We start from the raw sequence: 24,077 nt of genomic DNA, 5'->3' as shown, positions 1-24,077 counted from the left end.
AGAACAACTGAGAAACTATCATAAACCAGAGGAGACTAAACAGACGTGAAGACTAAATGTAATGTAATATCTTGGAAGGGATATTAGTTTATAAAAAAAAGTGAAATCCAAATAAAGTTTGGCATTTAGCTAATGATTATGTACCAATGTTGGTTTAATTATCACAAATGTAACGTGACATGGTAATGTAAGATGTTAACAATAGGAGAAACTGGGTTAGGGGCATACCTGAACTCTGGACTACCTGTACATCTTTTCAGTAAATTAAAAAATATTCAGAAATTTAAAGTTTACTAAAATTTTGAAATGGAAATGTCAATATGATCTCATCATTTAAGCACACACACACGTATCTATATTTTTCACCTCTTTCCACTGAAAAGGTCAAGAAGTAATGATACCCCAATATCAATGAACATGTGTAGCATCCAGATTTGGTCTCTGAACACCATTCCCACTAACAAAACAGGTGTCTGTGGGGAAATGCTCACCCTGGGACCTGGAAAGGCATGTACTGGGAAGCCTACAACATGTTGTTCCAGAAAATAAGTAAGCTTTTAAAGACTAACGAGGTCATGTCAAAACTACATAGCAATCAGGGACTCCCAATGGCCAAATCTGGGACACTTTAAACATCAAAAAGAATAATGACTGGGACTTCCCTGATGGCACAGTTGTTAAGAATCTGCCCGCCAATGCAGGGGACATGGGTTCAATCCCTGGTCTGGGGAGATCCCACATGCCGCGGAGCAACTAAGTCCATGCACCACAACTACTGAGCCTTCACTCTAGAGCCCAAGAGCCACAACTACTGAGCCTGCACACCACAACTACTGAAGCCCGCATGCCTAGAGCCCATGTTCTGCAACAAGAGAACCCACGGCAATGAGAAGCCCGCACATGGCAACAAAGAGTAGCCCCCGCTCTCCACAACTAGAGAAAGCCTGAGTGCAGCAACGAAGACCCAATGCAGCCAAAAATAAATAAAAAATTTTTTAAAAAAAGAAGAATGACTGCAATTGACTGAAACACATGAAAATTTTAAAATCATAAATACCAGTAATCAAAAAAGAAAAAGGAAAAAAAATTTTTTAAAAACTATCACCATGAATAACAGCAACAACTCATTTATCAACACCAACCCGTAAGCTAAAAATGAGTAATAAAAGGGAAATAAGTAAGCATTTATCCTGACTCTGGGGTAGGAACTGTATTTCAGGGGAACCAAATAACATCAGGCATGAGGAAAAGTACTTCTCTTAGAAGAATGCCAGCAAGTAAAAGTAGATGAAACAACAGAATTAGAAAACCACTATCTTGCAGCCCTCGATGAAATAAATGATTCAGGTATGAATAATCAATGGATGCTAAACTTATTAAGTGAAAGGATGAATAGAATCTGGATATTTACATGGTACCAAGGTATTTTCCCCCCAAAGTTCTTGCCTATCTCAAGTATGTAATATTAACTTTACAGTGGAGGAATCAGATGTCCCACCTTACTCCAGGGATCAGTCTTAATTGCTCGTCACTAATAGTGACAACAACCAGACAATACACGCCATCTGATGTGAAACAATATGGATTATAATCAAGCCTTTGGATCTTCTATAGGAAATACTGGAGATAAAGAAACAACTTAAATAATACCAAAAGGAAGCAATTAGAAAATCAGGAAGGAAGAATCTCATAGAGGACAACTAGACCTGTCTGTTTAACAAAGTTATGGGAAAGAAAATGGTTAAGGAAGGGTCAGCGTAGATTAAAAGAGATGTAAGAGAGATACAAAATAGATGTGATGTGTATTACTTGATTGGATCCATGTCTGACAAACCAGCATTAAAACACATTTTCAGGGACTTCCCTGGTGGTCCACTGGGTAGGACTCCATGCTCCCAATGCAGGGGGACGAGTCTGATCCCTGGTCAGGGAACTAGATCCCACATGCATGCTGCAACTAAGTCCACATGCTGCAACTAAAGATCCTGCCTGCCGCAACTAAGACCCGGCACAGCCAAAATAAATAATAAAATAAATAAATAATTTGTTTAAAAAAAGAACACATTTTGAGGGCAAATGGGGAAATTTAAATACAGAATGTTTATTAGAAATATTAAGGAATTCTGAAGAATTTTGTTAAAAATAATAATGGAACTACATTTATATAAGAAAGCGTCTATCTTTCTCAAAGATAACACATTGAAGTATTTCAAAGTGAAAGGTGTGTCTGTCTTTATTTTTCTTATATTATAGTTGATTTATAATATTTTATTAGTTTCAGGTGTGCAACAGAGCAATTCAATAATTTTATAGATTATACTCCATTTAAAGTTACTGCAAACTAATGGCTATATTTCCTTATGCTGTACAATATATCTTTGTTGCTTATTTATTTTATACATAGTAGTTTGTATCTCCTTAATCCTATACCCCTATCCTGCCCCTCTCCCCTTCCCTCTCCCCATTGGTAACCACTGGTTTATTCTCTCTATCTGTGAGTCTGTTTCTGTTTTGTTACATACAAACAGTGTCTTTACTTTTAAATAATTCAAAAATTACAAAAATGAGATGAAGCAAATAAAGAAAAATATTTATAACTTAAATCTAGGTAAACGGTAGATGGCTATCATACTAATCCCTCTGCTTTTCTCTTCATACTAATCCCTCTGCTTTTCTCTCCATTTGAAATCTTTTTTACAGTAAAAAGGGAATTATAGATGAATATGTAAATAGATATAAAATACACACTGAGTCACAAAAACATCATAAAAAACAGAGTCACATTACTTTGAGATTAGGGGCAAGTGATGGCAAAGTTAAATAGTTCTCCTGATTTAAAGGAGTAACATTCACATAATGTTTGCAATATTAGAGTTTTATATTAATTTTATATGACTTGTCAAGAATCCTATTTCTTCCCATCTATCTAATCTTTGATAGCTCACAATTACATATAGGATGCAACAATTTAATTACAGAAGAGAAAATAAGCTTATTCTTGGTTTTTTCTGCATTTTCAATTACAGCAGTGTAGCAAATGACACAGTTTAGTGAATAATAGAGCACTGGCTTGAGTCTCATGAGATATGTATTCCATTCAGAGCTGATCATTGATATAGCACTGGATAGTCCTGAACAAGTCACCTTATAGTTGTAAAGGTAGAAGGAGAGCACAATCCCTATATGAATCAAGAGACTATCTATCATGTGGGGAAAAGGGATATAAACAACATATTTTAAGTACATTTTTAAAAGGTCATCATGGGGCTTCCCTGGTGGTGCAGTGGTTAAGAATCCGCCTGCCAATGCAGGGGACATGCGTCCGAGCCCTGGTCCGGGAAGATCCCACATGCTGCGGAGCAACTAAGCCCGTGCGCCACAACTACTGAGCCTGTGCTCTAGAGCCCATGAGCCACAACTATTGAGCCCGCGAGCCACAACTATTGAAGCCCATGTGCCTAGAGCCCATCCACGACAACAAGAGAAGCCACCACAATGAGAAGCCCGAGCACTGCAATGAAGAGTAGCCCCCGCTCGCCGCAACTAGAGAAAGCTTGCACACAGCAACGAAGACCCAACATAGCCAAAAATAAATAAATAAAATAAATAAATTTATTTTAAAAAAAGGTCATCATACTAACTCAAGATATATGTCACTATTTTAAATCATAAGACCTATTTTAAATATAGCCATCATTGGAGATACTCAGTTTTTTTTTTTTCCTTTCAATTGATCATATATCTGTTAAGATCTATTTAGGGAATTCTCAAATCTTTACTACTAGACAGCTTAAGAGTTATGACTTCAAACTTTACAAATCAATAATGATTTGTAGAACACTGACCAGAGCCACTTTAGTCAGCAAGGTTATTTTGCTAGATAACTATATAACTGCTAGAGAAATTTGAGGTCTGACTCAATTCTGATCCACATAAGACAGACATTTATTATGTAAATATCTATTGGCAAGTAAGCACAAACAATTCATATGATCTATTCTGCAGGCTTGAGAAAAATCCCAGCATCTCGTTTAGATGCTCCAACCACCACTTTCACAAAAGGTTCACTGGAAGCAAACGCTCAACAGTCCAGAGACAGGAACTTTCTCCATTTAGTTGATGAAACCCAGAGTTTACAAGTGGAGATTAAACAAAACCCTTAAGAGTTCAGGTTGAAGGCAAAACTAGATTTACACCCCATTCATGCAAGAGTAAGAAATTGAGTCAGAGTAATTTCAGCTCATCCACATATCTTGAATATTTTTAAATCTCATCATTGAAAGCTCATTTCCAACATACATTATGCAAGTTAACAAGATAGTTTCACCAATAAAATCCATTTCTGATATCCAATATGCTAAAAGATCAACGATGGTCAAAAGTAGAAATAAGAGGGTGGCTTATGGTAGCAACGTGTAAAGTCCTTTATAATATAATGCTAGCTGACCATACCTGCACAGTGCAGCACCGACTAGCACTTGGCTTAACATATGTTGTACACACATATATCATATTACACAGTATTTAATGAAGTGCTTTAAAATAAACTAGGCAAGGTAACAATTTCTAAATTAAAATATTTTTTAAAAAACAACAAAAGATGGAAAATGTCTTTAAAAAATAAATTAATGAAACTAAAGGAAATTTACTAAAGAAAAGAAACATAAAAGGTACACTTTGCTTTCATCTGAATAACGAATGTAGCATATAGTCATGTAAACTTATTGTATTTTAGCAAAAATCATCATAAACGGAATTCAAATAACAAGAGACTCTGTCTTCAAATATGAAGGTATTAAGTTGCATAATACATACCATTCACAGGGCTGAAGGGATCGAAATGCCTTAAAAGAAGCATCCATTCCAGCAAAATCCCAAAACTTAACATCATAGTCATATCCTCCAGTCACCAAACGGGCACCTGAGGGATCCAGACCCAAGGCAGAAACCTGGTTTAAAAAAAAAAAAAAAAATGGAGAAAAGCTACTTATTGTCTATTATAACCCCATTTCCTTTCTCTAACCCTACCTCCTACCTTACAGGCACTGTAAATATAGATCACCACTGCTGTTACTTCTGAAAAGTGAAAATGGAAAGCACCTTCTATATTATGTGGCTTTGTTATTAGGAGTATTATTTCTTTGAAATACAAGAAAATATTTTAGTTTAATCTAATCACTAGCTTCATCCCAACTTATCTACCATGTACTCAGAATAGCTGTCATATGATAAACTAAGTTGCTTTAGTATATAAGTAGAAATCTTACAAACAATTCAGCTTTTTCAATAAACAATTTTGAGGAAACCTTTTAAGATTGTTTGACTATCACTAAATGAATAACACATGAATCTAAAATTCCCAAAATGAGTAATGCCAATAGGAACCATAAATCTATTTAACAAAATAGAGCAAAGTAGAAATTATTATCTTGTGCACTTGGCTAATTGTTTAGTCACCTTAAACAATTATTTTTAAAGCTGAATTTTTAAGTAACTAACCACATTATAATAACACTTATACTGGTTCCATAAAATATTTGCTTTCCCTGTGAACTTTTCAAAGTTCAATTCACATACAAATATCCAATGTGTAACTCACTGTTCTTGAGCTACATTTATCATTCTTGTCAAAGTGGTTAGTCCCTGGATCTACTGACCTCTCAGAAGGAAAGACTGCATTAGGAATATTAAATGTGATTATCATATACATGAGACAGTAAAAGGATCATAGTTTTATATAAAGAAAGGCACTATAAATCAATCCTCCAAATAGACTTGAAATGTTAATTAAATATAACAGAATTACTGCAGTCAAAACCAGATACTGACAAAATAATTTATACTCATTTCAATTACTACCTGTGAATACTGATTTCAGAATATAATGGAATTATATACAAATATAACGAATAACTTGTTATATGTTTAAATTAGATATGTACCCTAAATGGGTTAAAGAAAGCATACAATGAGAGCTATCATTTGAATGCCTGAACAATATGTCTTAAAGCAATCGAAAATAAAACTAAATAAACAGTAGTTTTTAAAGTCTACGAAGTGACTTGCTACCACCAACTACAAACTTACTTGCCTCCATGCCCACTCTATCCTTCTTCCCTCCTGTGAAAATTAAAGAGGTGTCCCTCCTCCTGATAAAGCTAACCCCACCAGTGTTCATCTCCCTACAATGTAATTTGAAATTGCAAATTCATCTGTGACTTGTCTATTCTATTCCTGTCCTCCCCTCAAGAGTGTAAATTCCGCTCCTACCCCACGACCACCAGTGTGGAGCCACAGGGGCCGAGGCCCTGAATCAGGGTGGGAGGAATGGTGACCAGCTGCAGGTATCCTCACTGTTCTTCTGGGGAAAAGGACAGTGTTGTTTGCAACCTGCAGTTTCCAACTTCCTGGTGGTCATTTGGACTTCAGGGTAAACTGGGAAGAATGTGCCCAAAGGGAAACCTGGGGAGAAGCAGTTCTTCACCTAAAAAACGTTCACTGTTGTGAATTCTTTTTTTTTTTTTTTCACTGCGCTGCGCGGCATGCAGGATCTTAGTTCCCCAACCAAGGATCAAAACCGTGCCTCCCGGCAGTGTAAGTGCAGAGTCCTAACCACTGGACTGCCAGGAATTTCCCTGTTGTGAATTCTTTCACTGAGGAAGAGAATTACCATTATGTCACTATATTAATGAAAAAAGAAATGGATGTGATTCATAATTTAGAACCAAAAAATGTAGAACCTAAAAAAAAATGAAAGTAGGAAGTGTATTCCTTGGGAAGAATTTCCTGTACTGGACCAGCTTTTCTGGGCATTAGGTTGTTTAAAGGAACAAGGCTATGATCCTTCTCTGGATCATCTGGTAGGATACAAAGGAAATGATCTCTTAAGTGGCCAAGAAGATTCTTTGATTTTTTTAAAAAAAGACAAAATAAGGTCTGGCTAAGGAGTGGAAAATATCTAATTTCAGAAAAACTCCCATTTTATCTAAAAAGTTTCAAAAAACTGCCAGTTTATTTGCAAATTCTTAATATACCCACCACCTTTTCAGCCTTTTCTTGTGAAAATTTTCCTAGGATATGTGACTGCATTATATTCAGACAAAGAATATGTGATAATTGTTGAGAATATGGTTAATCTGCTTTCTATATCTCCCTGTGATATTTACTGTGCAGTTCAGCAGCAGCAGCTTACATGGAATAGAGTGCAATAGAATTTGCCTTAGCATTTTAGTTCAAATAGAAATTCTAATTCAAATACTAACACAGTAAGCCTATGGCAGAATTTATCATGTTTGTTGATTTTCCTCTTTTCTTTTATTTAAAAAAATGGGAGTAGGGGGCAGTAATATACTGTGACAGTCCTTGCTAGAGGCAACAACTAGAGAGAACAGGACAGGCCATTAGGGTATATTTCCCAGGTTTGTGATTGAGAATCCAAACCAAGAGAAGTGAGACAAACCTCTAGGATCTGTATCCTATCACGAACAGGCCATGTAATCTGGGATTTCTCCCTTAATCTCTCTGAGATCCAGTGCCTTCACATGTAAAATGAGGAGATGAGAATACAGCAGTGGTTCTCAAAGTGTGATGTGGAGGATCTACAAGACCCTTTCAAGTGTACTCAAGATCAAAGCTATTTTTACAATACTAAGACATCATTTGCCTTTTTTCCAGAGGCTACAGGATGTGTGATATTGTAAAAGACTGAATGCAAAAAAGCAGGTATGATAAATCCAGCCCTCTTCCATTAAGCCAGACATTAAAGAGATTTGCAAAACTGTGAAATAATATCACTCTCCTCATTAATGGGTTTTTTTGCTTTCAAAAAAGTAATTTTTCATAAAAATTATTTATGTTAGCATGTATCACTTTTTCTTATTTGTAAATGAGTTAAAAACTCTAAAAACTAGAAGAAAAAAAAAGAGTGTAAATTCCATGTGGACAAAGACCATCCTTGTGCCCAGCACAGTGCCTGGCACAAATCTGACACTTAATAAATAACACTTTTAAAAAAGGAAGGAGGACTGTAAATAAAATAAACACATACAAAACAAACAGCTATGCAGTTTGACAAATATGAGATCAATTACCCTCTCTCAGGAAAGAACAGGATAAACTACAAAGTTCACTTTTCATTATCTAAGGACAGAAGAAAGATGGCAAAGAAGAAAGGGCAAAGTGACGAAAGGAGATTTTCAATGCTAGCATTCTGAAGTATCAGGATCTTGGACTTCCCTGGTGGCTCAGTGGTTAAGAATCCACCTACCAATGCAGGGGACATGGGTTCAATACCTGGTCCAGGAAGATCCCACATGCTGCAGAGCAACTAAGCCCATGCGCCAAAGCTACTGAGCCTGTGCTCTAGAGCCAGCGAGCCACAGTTACTGAGCCCACGTGCCACAACCACTGAAGGCCGTGCGCCTAGAGCCCATGCTCTGCAACAAGAGAAGCCACCGCAATGAGAAGGCCGCGCACCACAACGAAGAGTAGCTCCTGCTCACCGCAACTAGAAAACGCCCGCGCGCAGCAATGAAGACCCAATGCAGCCAAAAATAAATAAATAAACAAACAAACAAATAAAGTATCAGGATCTCTGTGGCTGCTTATATATTCCACTTATTATCCACCAAAAGGATATGAAAGGTAATGAGTAACAGAAAACAAAGCTCTGGAGGAGCTTCAAGATGGCGGAAGAGTAAGACGTGGAGATCACCCTCCTCCCAACAAATACATCATAAATACATCTACATGTGGAACAACTCCTACAGAATACCTACTGAACGCTGGCAGAAGACCTCAGACCTCCCAAAAGGCAAGAAATTTCCCACATACCTGGGTAGGGCAAAAAAACAAAAAACAGAGACAAAAGAATAGGGACAGGACCTACATCAGTGGGAGGGAGCTGTGAAGGAGGAAAGGTTTCCACACACTAGGGAGCCCGTTCGCGGGTGGAGACTGCGTGTGGGGGAGGGGGGAAGATTCGGAGCCACGGAGGAGAGCGCAGCAACAGGGGTGCGGAGGGCAAAGCGGAGAGATTCCCGCACGGAGGACCGGTGACGACCAGCACTCACCAGCCTGAGAGGCTTGTCTGCTCACCCGCTGGGGCGGGCGGGGGCTGGGAGCCGAGGCTCGGGCTTCGGAGGGCAGATCCCAGGGAGAGGACTGGGGTTGGCGGCGTGAACACAGCCTGAAGGGGGCTAGTGCGCCACAGCTAGCTGTGAGGGAGTCCGGGAAAAGGTCTGGACCTGCCAAAGAGACAAGAGAATTTTTCCTGCCTCTTTCTTTCCTGCTGCACGAGGAGAGGGGATTAAGAGCTCTGCTTAAAGGAGCTCCAGAGATGGGCTGGCGCCCACGACTATCAGCACAGACCCCAGAGACGGGCATGAGACGCTAAGGCTGCTGCTGCCGCCACCAAGAACCCTGTGTGCGAGCACAGGTCACTCTCAACACCTCCCCTCCCAGGAGCCTGTGCAGCCCACCACTGCCAGAGTCCCGTGATCCAGGGACAACTTCCCCAGGAGAATGCACGGCGCGCATCAGGCTGGTGCAACGTCACGCTGGCCTCTGCCACCGCAGGCTTGCCCCGCAATCCGTACCCCTCCCTCCCCCCGGCCTGAGTGAGCCAGAGCCCCCGAATCAGCGGCTCCTTTAACCCCGTCCTGTCTGAGCGAAGAACAGACGCCCTCAGGCGACCTACACACAGAGGCGGGTCCAAATCCAAAGCTGAACCTGGGGAGCTGTGCGAACAAAGAAGAGAAAGGGAAATCTCTCCCAGCAGCCTCAGGAGCAGCGGATTAAATCTCCACAATCAACTTGATATACCCTAAATCTGTGGAATACCTGAATAGACAACGAATCATCCCAAATTGAGGAGGTGGACTTTGGGAGCAATGATATATAAATTTTTTTCCCTTTTTCTCATTTTGTGAGTGTGTATGTGTATGCTTCTGTGTGTGATTTTGTACTGTATAGCTTTGCTTTTACCATTTGTCCTAGGGTTCTGTCTGTCCGGTTTTTTTTTGTAGTTTTTTGTTTTTTTAATTATTTAAAAAAATTTTTTTCTTAATAATTACTTTTTATTTTATAATATTATTTTATTTTATTTTATCTTCCTCTTTCTTTCTTTCTTTTTTTTCTCCCTTTTATTCTAAGCCGTGTGGAGGACAGGCTCTTGGTGCTCCAGCCAGGCATCAGGGCTGTGCCACTGAGGTGGGAGAGCCAAGTTCAGGACACTGGTCCACAAGAGACCTCCCAGCTCCACGTAATATCAAAAGGCGAAAATCTCTCAGAGATTTCTATCTCAATGCCAAGACCCTGCTCCACTCAACGACCAGCAAGCTACAGTGCAGGACACCCCATGCAAAACAACTAGCAAGACAGGAACACAACCCCACCCATTAGCAGAGAGGCTGCCTAAAATCATAATAAGGCCACAGACACCCCAAAACACACCACCAGACGTGGACCTGCCCACCAGAAAGACAAGATCCAGCCTCATCCACCAGAAAACAGGCACTAGTCCCCTCCACCAGGAAGCCTACACAACCTACTGAACTAACCTTAGCCACTGGGGACAGACACCAAAAACAACGGAAACTACAATCTTGCAGCCTGCAAAAAGGGGACCCCAAACACAGTAAGTTGAGCAAAATGAGAAGACAGAGAAAAACACAGCAGATGAAGGAGCAAGGCAAAAACTCACCAGACCTAACAAGTGAAGAGGAAATAGGCATTCTACCTGAAAAAGAATTCAGAATAACAAAAGTAAAGATGATCCAAAATCTTGGAAATAGAATGGAGAAAATACAAGAACCGTTTCACAAGGACCTAGAAGAACTAAAGAGCAAACAAACAGTGATGAACAACACAATAAATGAAATTAAAAATCTTCTAGAAGGAATCAATAGCAGAATAACTGAGGCAGAAGAACGGATAAGTGACCTGCAAGATAAAATAGTGGAAATACCTACTGCACAGCAGAATAAAGAAAAAAAATTGAAAAGAACTGAGGACAGTATCAGAGACCTCTGGGACAACACTGAACGCACCAACATTCAAATTATAGGGGTCCCAGAAGAAGAAGAGAAAAAGAAAGGGACTGAGAAAATATTTGAAGAGATTATAGTTGAAAACTTCCCTAATATGGGAAAGGAAACACTTAAGTCCAGGAAGCACAGAGAGTCCCATACAGGATAAATCCAAGGAGAAGCACACCAAGACACATATTAATCAAACTATCAAAAATTAAATACAAAAAAAATATATTAAAAGCAGCAAGGGAAAAACAACATATAACACACAAGGGAATCCCCATAAGGTTAAAAGTTGATCTCTCAGCAGAAACTCTGCAAGCCAGAAGGGAGTGGCAGGACAAATTTAAAGTGATGAAGGAGAAAAACCTACAACCAAGATTACTCTACCCAGCAAGGATCTCACTCAGATTTCATGGAGAAATTAAAACCTTTACAGAAAAGCAAAAGCTAAGAGCATTCAGCACCACCAAATCAGCTTTACAACAAATGCTAAAGGAACTTCTCTAGGCAGGACACACAAGAGAAGGAAAAGACCTACAATAACAAACGCAAAAGAATTAAGAAAATGGGAATAGGAACATACATATCGATAATTACCTTAAATGTAAGTGGATTAAATGCTCCAACCAAAAGACACAGACTGGCTGAATGGATACAAAAACAAGACCTGTATATATGCTGTCTAGTAGAGACCCACTACAGACCTAGGGACACATACAGACTGAAAGTGAGGGGATGGAAAAAGATATTCCATGCAAATGGAAATCAAAAGAAAGCTGGAGTAGCAATTCTCATATCAGACAAAATAGACTTTAAAATACAGACTATTACAAGAGACAAAGAAGGACACTACATAATGATCAAGGGATCGATCCAAGAAGAACATATAACAATTGTAAATATTTATGCACCCAACATAGGAGCACTTCAATACATAAGGCAAATACTAACAGCCATAAAAGGGGAAATCGACAGTAACACAATCATAGTAGCAGACTTTAACACCCCAGTTTCACCAATGGACAGATCATCCAAAAAAGAAAATAAATAAGGAAACACAAGCTTTAAATGATACATTAAACAAGATGGACTTAATTGATATTTATAGGACACACCATCCAAAAACAACAGAATACACATTCTCCTCAAGTGCTCATGGAACATTCTCCAGGATAGATCATATCTTGGGTCACAAATCAAGCCTTGGTAAATTTAACAAAATTGAAATCGTATCAAGTATCTTTTCCGACCACAACGCTATGAGACTAGATATCAATTACAGGAAAAAATCTGTAAAAAATACAAGCACATGGAGGCTAAACAATACACTACTTAATAACCAAGTGATCACTGAAGAAATCAAAGAGGAAATCAAAAAATACCTAGAAACAAATGACAATGAAAACACAATGACCCAAAACCTATAGGATGCAGCAAAAGCAGTTCTAAGAGGGAAGTTTATAGCAATACAATCCTACCTTAAGAAATGAGAAACATCTCAAATAAACAACCTAACCTTACACCTAAAGCAATTAGAGAAAGAAGAACAAAAAAAACCCCAAGTTACCAGAAGGAAAGAAATCATAAAGATCAGATCAGAAATAAATGAAAAAGAAATGAAGGAAACGATAACAAAGATCAATAAAACTAAAAGCTGCTTCTTTGAGAAGACAAATAAAACTGATAAACCATTAGCCAGACTCATCAAGAAAAAAAGGGAGAAGACTCAAATCAACAGAATTAAAAATGGAAAAAGAAGTAACAACTGACATGGCAGAAATACAAAGGATCATGAGAGATTACTACAAACAAGCAACTCTATGCCAATAAAATAGACAACCTGGAAGAAATGGACAAATTCTTAGAAATGCACAACCTCCGAGACTTGAACCAGGAAGAAACAGAAAATATGAACAGACCAATCACAAGCACTGAAATTGAAACTGTGATTAAAAATCTTCCAACAAACAAAAGCCCAGGACCACATGGCTTCACAGGCGAATTCTATCAAACATTTAGAGAAGAGCTAACACCTATCCTTCTCAAACTCTTCCAAAACATAGCAAAGGGAGGAACACTCCCAAACTCATTCTACGAGGCCACCATCACCCTGATACCAAAACCAGACAAAGATGTCATAAAGAAAGAAAACTACAGGCCAATATCACTGATGAACATAGATGCAAAAATCCTCAACAAAATACTAGCAAACAGAATCCAACAGCACATTAAAAAGATCATACACCATGATCAAGTGGGGTTTCTCCCAGGAATGCAAGGATTCTTCAATATACACAAATCAATCAATGTGATAAACCATATTAACAAATTGAAGGAGAAAAACCATATGATCATCTCAATCGATGCAGAGAAAGCTTTTGACAAAATTCAACACCCATTTATGATTAAAACCCTCCAGAAAGTAGGCATAGAGGGAACTTTCCTCAACATAATAAAGGCCATATATGACAAACCCACAGCCAACATCGTCCTCAATGGTGAAAAACTGAAACCATTTCCACTAAGTTCAGGAACAAGACAAGGCTGCCCACTTTCACCACTATTATTCAACATAGTTTTGGAAGTTTTAGCCACAGCAATCAGAGAAGAAAAAGAAATAAAAGGAATACAAATCAGAAAAGAAGAAGTAAAGCTGTCACTGTTTGCAGATGACATGATACTATACATAGAGAATCCTAAAGATGCTACCAGAAAACTCCTAGAGCTAATCAATGAATTTGGTAAAGTAGCAGGATACAAAATTAATGCACAGAAATCTCTGGGATTCCTATACACTAATGATGAAAAATCTGAAAGTGAAATTAAGAAAACACTCCCATTTACCACTGCAACAAAATGAATAAAATATCTAGGAATAAACCTACCTAAGGAGACAAAAGACCTGCATGCAGAAAATTATAAGACGCTGATTAAAGAAATTAAAGATGATACAAATAGATGGAGAGATATACCATGTTCTTGGATTGGAAGAATCAACATTGCGAAAATGACTCTACTACCCAAAGCAACCTACAGATTCAATGCAATCCCTATCAAACTACCACTGGCATTTTTCACAGAAGAACAAAAAATTTCACAATTTGTATGGAAACACAAAAGACCCCAAATAGCCAAAGCAATCTTGAGAACGAAAAATGGAGCTGGAGGAATTAGGCTCCCTGTAGACTATACTACAAAGCTACAGTAATCAAGACAGTATGGTAGTGGCACAAAAACAGAAATATAGATCAATGGAACAGGATAGAAAGCCCAGAGATAAACCCACGCACATATGGTCACCTTATCTTTGATAAAGGAGGCAAGAATATACAGTGGAGAAAAGACAGCCTCTTCAATAAGTGGTGCTGGGAAAACTGGACAGCTACATGTAAAAGAATGAAATTAGAACACTCCCTAACACCATACACAAAAATAAACTCAAAATGGATTAAAGACCTAAATGTAAGGGCAGACGCTATCAAACTCTTAGAGGAAAACATAGGCAGAACACTCTAGGACATAAATCACAGCAAGATCCTTTTTGACCCACCTCTTAGAGAAATGAAAATAAAAACAAAAATAAACAAATAGGACCTAATGAAATTTAAAAGCTTTTGCACAGCAAAGGAAACCATAAACAAGACCAAAAGACAACCCTCAGAATGGGAGAAAATATTTGCAAATGAAGCAACTGACAAAGGATTAATCTCCAAAATTTACAAGCAGCTCATGCAGCTCAATATCAAAAGAACAATCAACCCAATCCAAAAATGGGCAGAAGACCTAAATAGACATTTCTCAAAAGAAGATACACAGATTGCCTTCAAACACATGGAAGAATGCTCAACATCATCAATCATTAGAGAAATGCAAACCAAAACTACAATGAGATATCATCTCACACCGGTCAGAATGACCATCATCAAAAAATCTACAAACAATAAATGCTGGAGAGGGTGTGGAGAAAAGGGAACCCTCTTGCACTGTTGGTGGGAATGTAAATTGATACAGCCACTATGGAGAACAGTATGGAGGTTCCTTAAAAAACTAAAAATAGAACTACCATATGACCCAGCAATCCCACTACTGGGCATATACCCTGAGAAAACCATAGTTCAAAAAGAGTCATGTACCAAAATGTTCATTGCAGCTCTATTTACTATAGCCAGGACATGGAAGCAACCTAAGTGTCCATCATCGGATGAATGGATAAAGAAGATGTGGCACATATATATAATGGAATATTACCCAGCCATAAAAAGAAATGAAATTGAGTTATTTGTAGTGAGATGGATGGACCTAGAGTCTGTCATACAGAGTGAAGTAAGTCAGAAAGAGAAAAACAAATACCGTATGCTAACACATATATATGGAATCTAAGAAAAAAAAAAAAAAAAGGTCATGACGAACCTAGGGGCAAGACGGGAATAAAGACACAGACCTACTAGAGAATGGACTTGAGGATATGGGGAGGGGGAACGGTAAGCTGTGACAAAGTGAGAGAGTGGCAAGGACATATATACACTACCAAACGTAAAATAGATAGCTAGTGGGAAGCAGCCGCATAGCACAGGGAGATCAGCTCGGTGCTTTGTGACCACCTAGGGGGTGGGATAGGGAGGGTGGGAGGGAGGGAGATGCAAGAGGGAAGAGATATGGGAACACATGTATATGTATAGCTGATTCACTTTGTTATAAAGCAGAAACTAACGCACCATTGTAAAGCAATTATACTCCAATAAAGATGTTAAAAAAAAAAAGAAGTAAATTATTCATTCAAGCAATATATAAAAATAGAAGTGCTTTAGAGGGAAATTTATGGCTATGACACCTATGTTAGAGAGGAAGAAAGATCTCAAATCAATAACTTAAGCTTCCACCTTAAAAAACTACCAAAGAAGAGGAAACAAAACCCAAAGCATGCAACAGGAAGGAAATAAGGATTAGAGCAGAATTCAGTAGAAAAGAGAAATTTTTAAAGTAAAGAAAATCAAAGGCACCAAAAAATAGTCCTTTGAAAATTTCAAGAAAATTGAGAAACTTTAGCTAGATTAGCCAAGAAAAAAAGAAAGAATTACTAAAATCAGGAAGGAAAGAGAAGATAACATAAATTAAGAGGATTACAAGGAAATTCTATGAATTGCATGCCAACCAGTTATGTAACTTAGATGAACCATACAATTTATTAGAAAGACACAAAGAGTACCAAAATGGACTCATGAACAAAAAAAAGAAAGAAAGAAAATCTGAATAGATTTTTAATAAGGGCTTAAATTAGTAATCAAAAATCTTTCCACAGGACTTCCCTGGTGGCCCAGCGGTTTAGAATCCGCCTGCCAATGCAGGGGACACAGGTTCGAGCCCTGGTCCAGGAAGATCCCACATGCCGTGGAGCAACTAAGCCCATGTGCCACAACTACTGAGCCTGCACTCTAGAGCTCACGAGCCACAACTACTGAAGCCTGCACGCCTTGAGCCCGTGCTCCACAACAAAAGAAGCCACCGCAATGAGAAGCTCACGCACCACAACGAAGAGTAGCCCCCACTCGCCACAACTCGAGAAAGCCTGCGCGCAGCAACGAAGACCCAACGCAGCCAAATAAATAAATAAATTTATAAAAAACAAAAAAATCTTCCCACAAAGAAAAGTCTATATCTATTTGGCTTCAAGGTAAATGCTATCAAACACTTAAAGAATAATTAATCAATCCTTCATAAACTCTTCCAGAAAATATAGGAGAAATAAATGCTTTCAGCATTCTATGAGGTAAATATTACCCTGATGCCAAAACCAAAGTCACCACAAGAAAACTACTGACCTATATCCCTTATGAATATGAACAGAAAAATCCTCAACAAAATATCAGCAAACTGAATCTAGACCTTAAGCATCACACCTTACAACCTGGAGATTTCATCTATTGGAAAAGACACCTCCAGAAAAACTCTTTTCAACCTCCCTGGAGAGGCCCCTACCAGGCACTGTTAACCAATATTTTTGCCACCAAACTCCAAGGAATAGATTCTTGAATTCATGTGACATAACACACCTAAAGAAAGCACTGAACCCTGACTGGACCTGCACATCATCTGGTGACCTGAAAGTAAAGATTTCCTGGAATTGAAGCAGATGACATCTGATGAGACAGCTTTCCCAAGATATCCAGAGAAACCCTGTTAGAAGTTTGTCACCAAACCTTTGATGATGACATAACGCTCCAGATGATCTCCAATATCTATGATCTTGATAACATATGGACTTTAGATAAAAAGTACCAGAAAGTTCTCCCTCCTACCTCTCCTTGTTATTCGAGTGTGATCTTAATAAGTTTCTAATCTATGCAATTTCCTTCTGATGTGAGACACTACACCCAAGAAAGGTCCTTCCTGACACTGAGGGACAAAAGGCTGCTGAAACTAGGCAACCTGACATTTAATCAGTGATGCTTTCAGAGAAAAATCTTGTGATCAAAGGGGTAAATGTAAAAAATTAATAAACAGAAACCTCAATTAAATAGAGTTGGGATACCAGAAAGGGAAACCCTGCAATGATAGTAGAGCTCAATAGGAAGAACTTCTTTCCTGGCAAGGACTCATCAGGCAGTGAAAGGCCATGGACTCTGTTTAGCCCTCCAAACTTCCTTTTCACTCCCATAAAAAGGTTCTCCTTCCCTTGCCATGCAGGAACTTGAGCATGGCTCCCCATGGTTGCAGACCCCAAATTGTAATTCTCTGCTGATCCCGGATAAACCCATCTTTGCTGAAGAAATATCTGGTAGTGTATTTGTTTCAGGTCAATGGTAAGTATACTGACAAAATAGATATATTTCTTCAATGGCAAGGAGAAAAAAAGAAAAGGAAAAACATACAGATTAAGAGACATAACAAATAAACAATGATGACTCTCCTCAGAGTGAGTCAGATGCCGTCTGGATACTGATTTGAACAAACTAACTGGAAAAATATGTATGGGGGCTTCCCTGGTGGCGCAGTGGTTAAGAATCCACCTGCCGATGCAGGGACATGGGTTCGAGCCCTGGTCCAGGAAGATCCCACATGTCGCGGAGTGACTAAGCCCGTGCGCCACAACTACTGAACCTGTGCTCTAGAGCCTGCGAGCCACAACTACTGAGCCCATGCTCCGCAACAAGAGAAGCCACCGCGATGAGAAGCCTGTGCACCACAACGAAGAGTAGCCCCTGCTCGCCGCAACTAGAGAAAGCCCGCACGCAGCAACAAAGACCCAACGCAGCCAAAAATTAAAAAAAAAAAAAAAGTATGGGACAATTGAAGAAATTTGAATAATGGAATATTAGATATTAAATAATTATTGAAAAAACTTTAGACGTAATAAAGGCGTTCTGATTATGAGAGAGAGAGAGAGAGAGAAAAGGAGAGGGAGAGGAGCAGAGACAGAGAGAGAAAGAACAACCTTATCTCTTACAGGTTCATACTGAAATATTTACAGATGAAATCATATGAAGTCTGGAATTTGTTTTTAAATAATCCCACAAGGTAGGTAGATGGGATGGGGGGAAGGAGGTTTACTAGAAATGTAAAGTATATAGGAAATAAGAGTGGCCTTATGTAGACAATTGGTAAGGTTCAGAGATAAATATACGGGAATTCTTCTCAGTATTCTCTATACTTCTGTGAATGTGTAAACATTTTTACAATAACTAGTTTAAAAACAAACAAACAAACAAAAAAGACGAGCCAGTCACCTTCTTGATCTCTGACATATTTCCAAAAAGTTGAAATACATGCAGGGCAAAGGCAGGACTGCAAAAAAAATTAGTTAACCTAACAGTACAGTTAGAAGCTCTGATTATTAATGTGTAAAATAACTTGGAGTATTTTTTTAATTATATACATTTTTAAAGATAAAATTTGATTTGAAAAAATATGCATATCTAAATAAAACATGTGTTAAACATGAACTATCTCTCAGCTGTAAAAATCTCTGGACTCAATGATAGGAAAGCTTCCTTTTAACTATTTACAGTCTATAATTTTTTTTTTTGATTTACTTAAAACATGAAAATTAGTAAAATTCTTTCCTGATTTTCAGAATAATAAAAATATCAAAGTGTGATTTAATAAAAAGTAGGTATAATATGAAGAATTAGATGGAAATGATTTCTTAAGGCAGCAGTTCTCAGATATTTCGGTTTCAAGACCCCTTTACACCTCAAAATCTTTTGAGAACCCCCAAAATGTCTGTTTATATGAGTTATTTGTGTCAGTATTTACCATAGCAAAAATTAAGACATTTTAAAATATTCACTGTTTACTTCATTTAAAATAATAATAAACCCAATGTATTTAACACAAATATTTTATGGAAATGATATTTTCCAAAGCAAAAAATTTAGTGGAAAGACTATCACTATTTTAAAATCCTTGGCTATTAATTCTATCATTTGTGTTATTTCTGGACCTATTTCTATTGATTGATGTTTTCCCCCTCATTATGGGATGTATTTTCCTACTTCTTTACATGTCAGACTTCTAGAAAAAGGTAGCTTAATTATAAAGGGAAAGCAAGATAATATTATCCTTTCATTCATTCATAAGCAAGTTTCATTCATTCAACTATCATTTTTTAATAAGATATTATTAAATCTTTTTTACAATAAAATGATTTAATCTTATACCTCAAAATGTTTACATTATTAATTTTTAAATAACATAAATAAATATGACAATATAAAAATATAATCCATAAATCTAAGTAATATAATCTTAGAGCCATACAGTAACTATCTTATGTTCATTTCTTATCTCAACATCCACCTAAAAAATGAACTCAGGCCTCTTACTGATATAGAAATGAAGCTAAGGGTAATGAAAAATTTTCCCACACCATAACAAAAAAAAGTATTTGAGTTTCATTTCTTTCTTTCACTTGTAATGTTCCTATATCAAAGAGAGAGGTTTTAAAGCCAACAATAACAATGGCAGTAAGTGTTCTTATTTTAAATGAAACGCAATGGTTATTTTGACTGAACAGAAAAGTAATCTATTTTCCTTAATGTCTATAGCTGTGTGATACCAGCTGATTGTATAATTGGCCTTAATATAAATATATCTTATTAGTTCACTTTTCCATGAGAGCCCTGTTATTGAGGGAAAAGAATTAAATTTTTAAAACTTACTGTCTTAGTGCCATGCTTTAGCGTTATCTCATGCGAGTCAGGGATCTTTTGGACAGGATTCTGAAAAAACAAAATTCCATGACATTGATGAGTAAGATAACATATTTGGGGGAACTACATACCACACCCACAGGAAATTTAATTTTTAAAAATTGCATCACTGACTTTTTAACACAAAACTTTAAAAAATAGGAAGTAAAAAGTGTGAGCGTGGGACTTCCCTGGTGGCGCAGTGGTTAAGAATCCCCCTGCCAATGCAGGGGACACGGGTCCGAGCCCTGGTCCGGGAAGATCCCACATGCCGCAGAGCAACTGAGCCCGTGCGTCACAACTACTGAGCCTGCGCTCTAGAGCCCGCGAGCCACAAGTACTGAGCCCATGTGCCACAACTACTGAAGTCTGCACACCTAGAACCTGTGCTCCGCAACAAGAGAAGCCACTGCAGTGAGAAACCCACGCACCACAACAAAGAGTAGCCCCCGCTCGCCGCAACTAGAGAAAGCCCACGTGCAGCAACGAAGACCCAATGCAACCAAAAATAAATAAATTAAAATAAAATAAAATAAAAAAAATTTTTTAAAGTGTGAGCGTATCTTATTTCTGCACTTCTAGATAGATTACAATTGGTCACTTTGAGCTGATAATAAATTTATCTTAAATCTCTAAAAAGATAAACCTAAGATACTCTTTAGGTTGTATGAAACCATAAGGTCCTCCCCATATGGAAAATTTTTTAAGTCCTCTTTTCACTGGTACTTTGCGCATACCTTAAAGTACTTAATTTATAACAGACAACAAAATTTGCACAGGATAGATACATACCTTTTAACCCATAAAAGATTAAAAAACAAAAAACTGATATTCAAATGGTACAAATAAGGAACAGAGTCATTCACTGATTCATCGATTCAATAAGGCTTTATTAAAGTGAGATTATACCAGATGCTAAGTGGCGTTAGACACAGCCTCTACTCCTCTCTCCTCCCAAGAAGCATATGGTCTAAGAGGGAAACATCAATGACTCTACTTCAATATAATACATACTATGTTAGAAAGGGTATGGACAGAATAACTGAGGGATGAAGAAGATGGATGCATAAATCAGACATAAGAGGTCACACTGATCATTTAAATAAGAAGTTTCATTGTTTAGTCAAGTCTCCATTATCCAAGAGCAGGGTAGTTATACTAAAATTCTACAGCCATTACAAATTCATGTTAGGATTACCTTGCAATCTACTTAATTAAACATGTTCAGGGAATTCCCTGGAGGTCCAGTGGTTAGGACTCTGCACTTTCACTGCCAAGGGCCCAAGTTCAACCCCTGGTTGGGGAACTAAGATCCCACAAGCCATGTAACACAAGCCACGTGGCATGCCCAAAACAAATAAACAAACAAACAAAAAGTGCAATCTACAGACTTTGGTCCCTAATTTCCCTCCTTCTTTAGGATCCTTGATGAACCAATCGATCACCAGCTCTTTCTATTTTATCTTAAATCTTTCCCCTACCATGGCTCTTTCTCCTCAGAATATGAACAATTTAAGTACGTCCCATATTGGGACTTCCCTAGTGGCGCAGTCGTTACGAATCTGCCTGTCAGTGCAGGGGACACGGGTTCGATCCCTGGTCTGGGAAGATCCCACATGCTGTGGAGCAACTAAGCCCCTGTGAGCCACAACTACTGAGCCTGCGCTCTAGAGCCCATGGGCCACAACTTCTGAGCCCGCATGCCACAGCTACTGAAGCCCGCGTGCCTAGAGCCCGTGCTCCACAAGAGAAGCCACTGCAATGAGAAGCCCGTGCACCGCAACAAAGAGTAGCCCCCACTCGCCGCAACTAGAGAAAGCCGGTGCGCAGCAACGAAGACCCAACACAGCCAAAAATAAATAAATAAATTTATATAAAAAAAAAGTGCATCCCATATTAAAACACACACACACACACCCCAATTTCGCCTAGGTTTACTGTTGTATCACTATCTTTTCCTTTACAATCAAGCTTCCTCACACTACAGTTTTCACTCATCGTCTCTACTTTCTTTCACCCCTCTACCTCTACCACTTTGGCACTTGTCATTTAATTCCCAATACCTAGCACAGTTCTTGGTACTTAAAGGACTCTTAGTAAATATTTCTTGAATGAATAAGTAAGTCACTATAAATGCCCCAGGACACTTTTCAGAACTTAATCTGCACGTCTGACCTTTCAACAGCATGATAACTACTTAACTATTTCCTCCAACTTGAAACTATTCTTTCTTGGGAGGAAACAGCCTTGACAAAAAGCCAGAAAATCTAGGGTTTTAAAATCAAGCTCTGATACTCATTAACCTTGTCATAACCTCAGGAGAGTAATGACTCTCAGTTTCCTCATTTGCAAACAGGATAATAGCACCTGCCCCTTAGGTTACTGTGAGGTAAGTGGTTTAAAGCTCATAATACAGAGTTCGGCACAAAGTAGGTACCCAATAAATGACAGCCACCATTTATTCTAAGGCTTACCTCCTGTCTCTCTTGTCATATTATCTTAGTCTATTTCCAGGCTTCTCTTCCTTTTCACTTGGCTAATTCCTACTCACCCTTTAAGACTCAATTCAGATGTGACCTGCTCCTGGAAGCATTTCTCAACATTTCAAACTCTGGGTTAAATGACCCTTCCATGCACTCCCATGACACCCTCTCCTTGTCTCTATCACAGAACCTATCATAATACATTGTAATTTTTGACCGGTCTCCCTCCACAACACTCCGTAACCAAACTCAAGAGATGCTTCTCAAAGACCGTGTATATATATCGTCTCTGGGTCCCCAATCCACAAAACACCTGGTGTATGGCAGACACAAGAGGTTTTGGAGTGTATTAATGGCCCTTACAATGTCTACCTCGTAAATCACATTAGATAATTTTTAATTTACCTCAAACATTAATGTTTATGTCCATAAAGAAGAACAGGTAGGTGCTATCCATCAGGTGAGCCTGGTGAGTGAGAGTCATATTTTCCAAAAGTGAAAGCCTTTGAAGACCAAATGATTCTATCCCAGACTAAAAGCACATGTAAAGTTGCAAGTATAGAGAAATAAAGGCAATTTTGTTTTAAACTATTTGCATCTGAGAAGTGGCTATAGTTCATTACCACCACAGATCAGTACAGAAGGAGATCGGGAAGCAAGAGGCACTGAACAAAAACACTCACCTCATAGTAACCCAAGGAACTGCTGGAGAGTTTGCAGTTTATTTCAAGACAAAGACATTACAGTACGGTTTACTATGTTTTGGAAAGTCCTGCACACACCAATATCGGAGATACCAATATTCCAACACAAATTCCAAAATAATTTAAAAGTTGAACAAATGAATTCTGGACTACCCTTACATTAAATTATGTAAACCACTGCTCCCTTTGCAGTTGACAATATTTTTAAGTAATAAAAACTCATGTAAAGGTGATAAGTACTCCTGAAAGAAACAGGAGAACAGTTCAAACGTTTTACTTAAAGAAGAATCTATTATAGTATCATTTCATAACCAATTCCTTTTCATCACTCAGGAAAGAGAAACACTGTCACCAGAAGGAAGGATGAAAATTATTTCACTGAATTCAATGCAGAACGTGCCTATATACAGACAATTTCTGACATTTAAAGAAAAAACTTACAAGAATACAGAACAACTCAGTATTTACATTAGGAATGAATTAAATGTTTAAATAAGTATTGTTTACATTTAAAATCAAAGTTTTACTGGAAATCATGTAGGGCGTAACTCATAAAAAGCCCATGTAATTGGCACAACTAAATCATCTAAAATAGTAGCAATCCATCTTTTGGTAGCATATCACTTGATGGTGACTGTTCTTTTTCCAGAACTTTTACTAATGACTTTT

At 38.0% G+C, this 24,077-nt stretch overlaps 1 protein-coding gene and 1 pseudogene across 3 annotated transcripts in view; one reads left to right on the top strand and one right to left on the bottom strand.

The window, feature by feature from the left end:
* The window catches only part of WDR70 (WD repeat domain 70), a 309,011-nt gene that overhangs the window by 232,724 nt on the left and 52,210 nt on the right, over nt 1–24,077 (bottom strand). For all 3 annotated transcript variants that reach the window (XM_036848060.1, XM_036848058.1, XM_036848059.1), the window contains 2 exons: nt 20,192–20,251; nt 4,816–4,949 (listed from right to left, as the gene is read on the bottom strand). In XM_036848060.1, the coding sequence (XP_036703955.1) occupies nt 4,816–4,949; nt 20,192–20,251 (194 nt within the window). The remainder of the gene's footprint in view (nt 1–4,815; nt 4,950–20,191; nt 20,252–24,077) is intronic.
* Nucleotides 5,365–6,944, top strand: LOC118891926 (annotated as a pseudogene).

Source organism: Balaenoptera musculus, chromosome 3 (assembly GCF_009873245.2).
Source record: "Balaenoptera musculus isolate JJ_BM4_2016_0621 chromosome 3, mBalMus1.pri.v3, whole genome shotgun sequence".
NCBI classification, from domain to species: Eukaryota; Metazoa; Chordata; class Mammalia; order Artiodactyla; family Balaenopteridae; genus Balaenoptera; species Balaenoptera musculus.
Note: the sequence above shows the minus strand (reverse complement) of the source record. Positions and strands in the feature narration are given on the sequence as shown.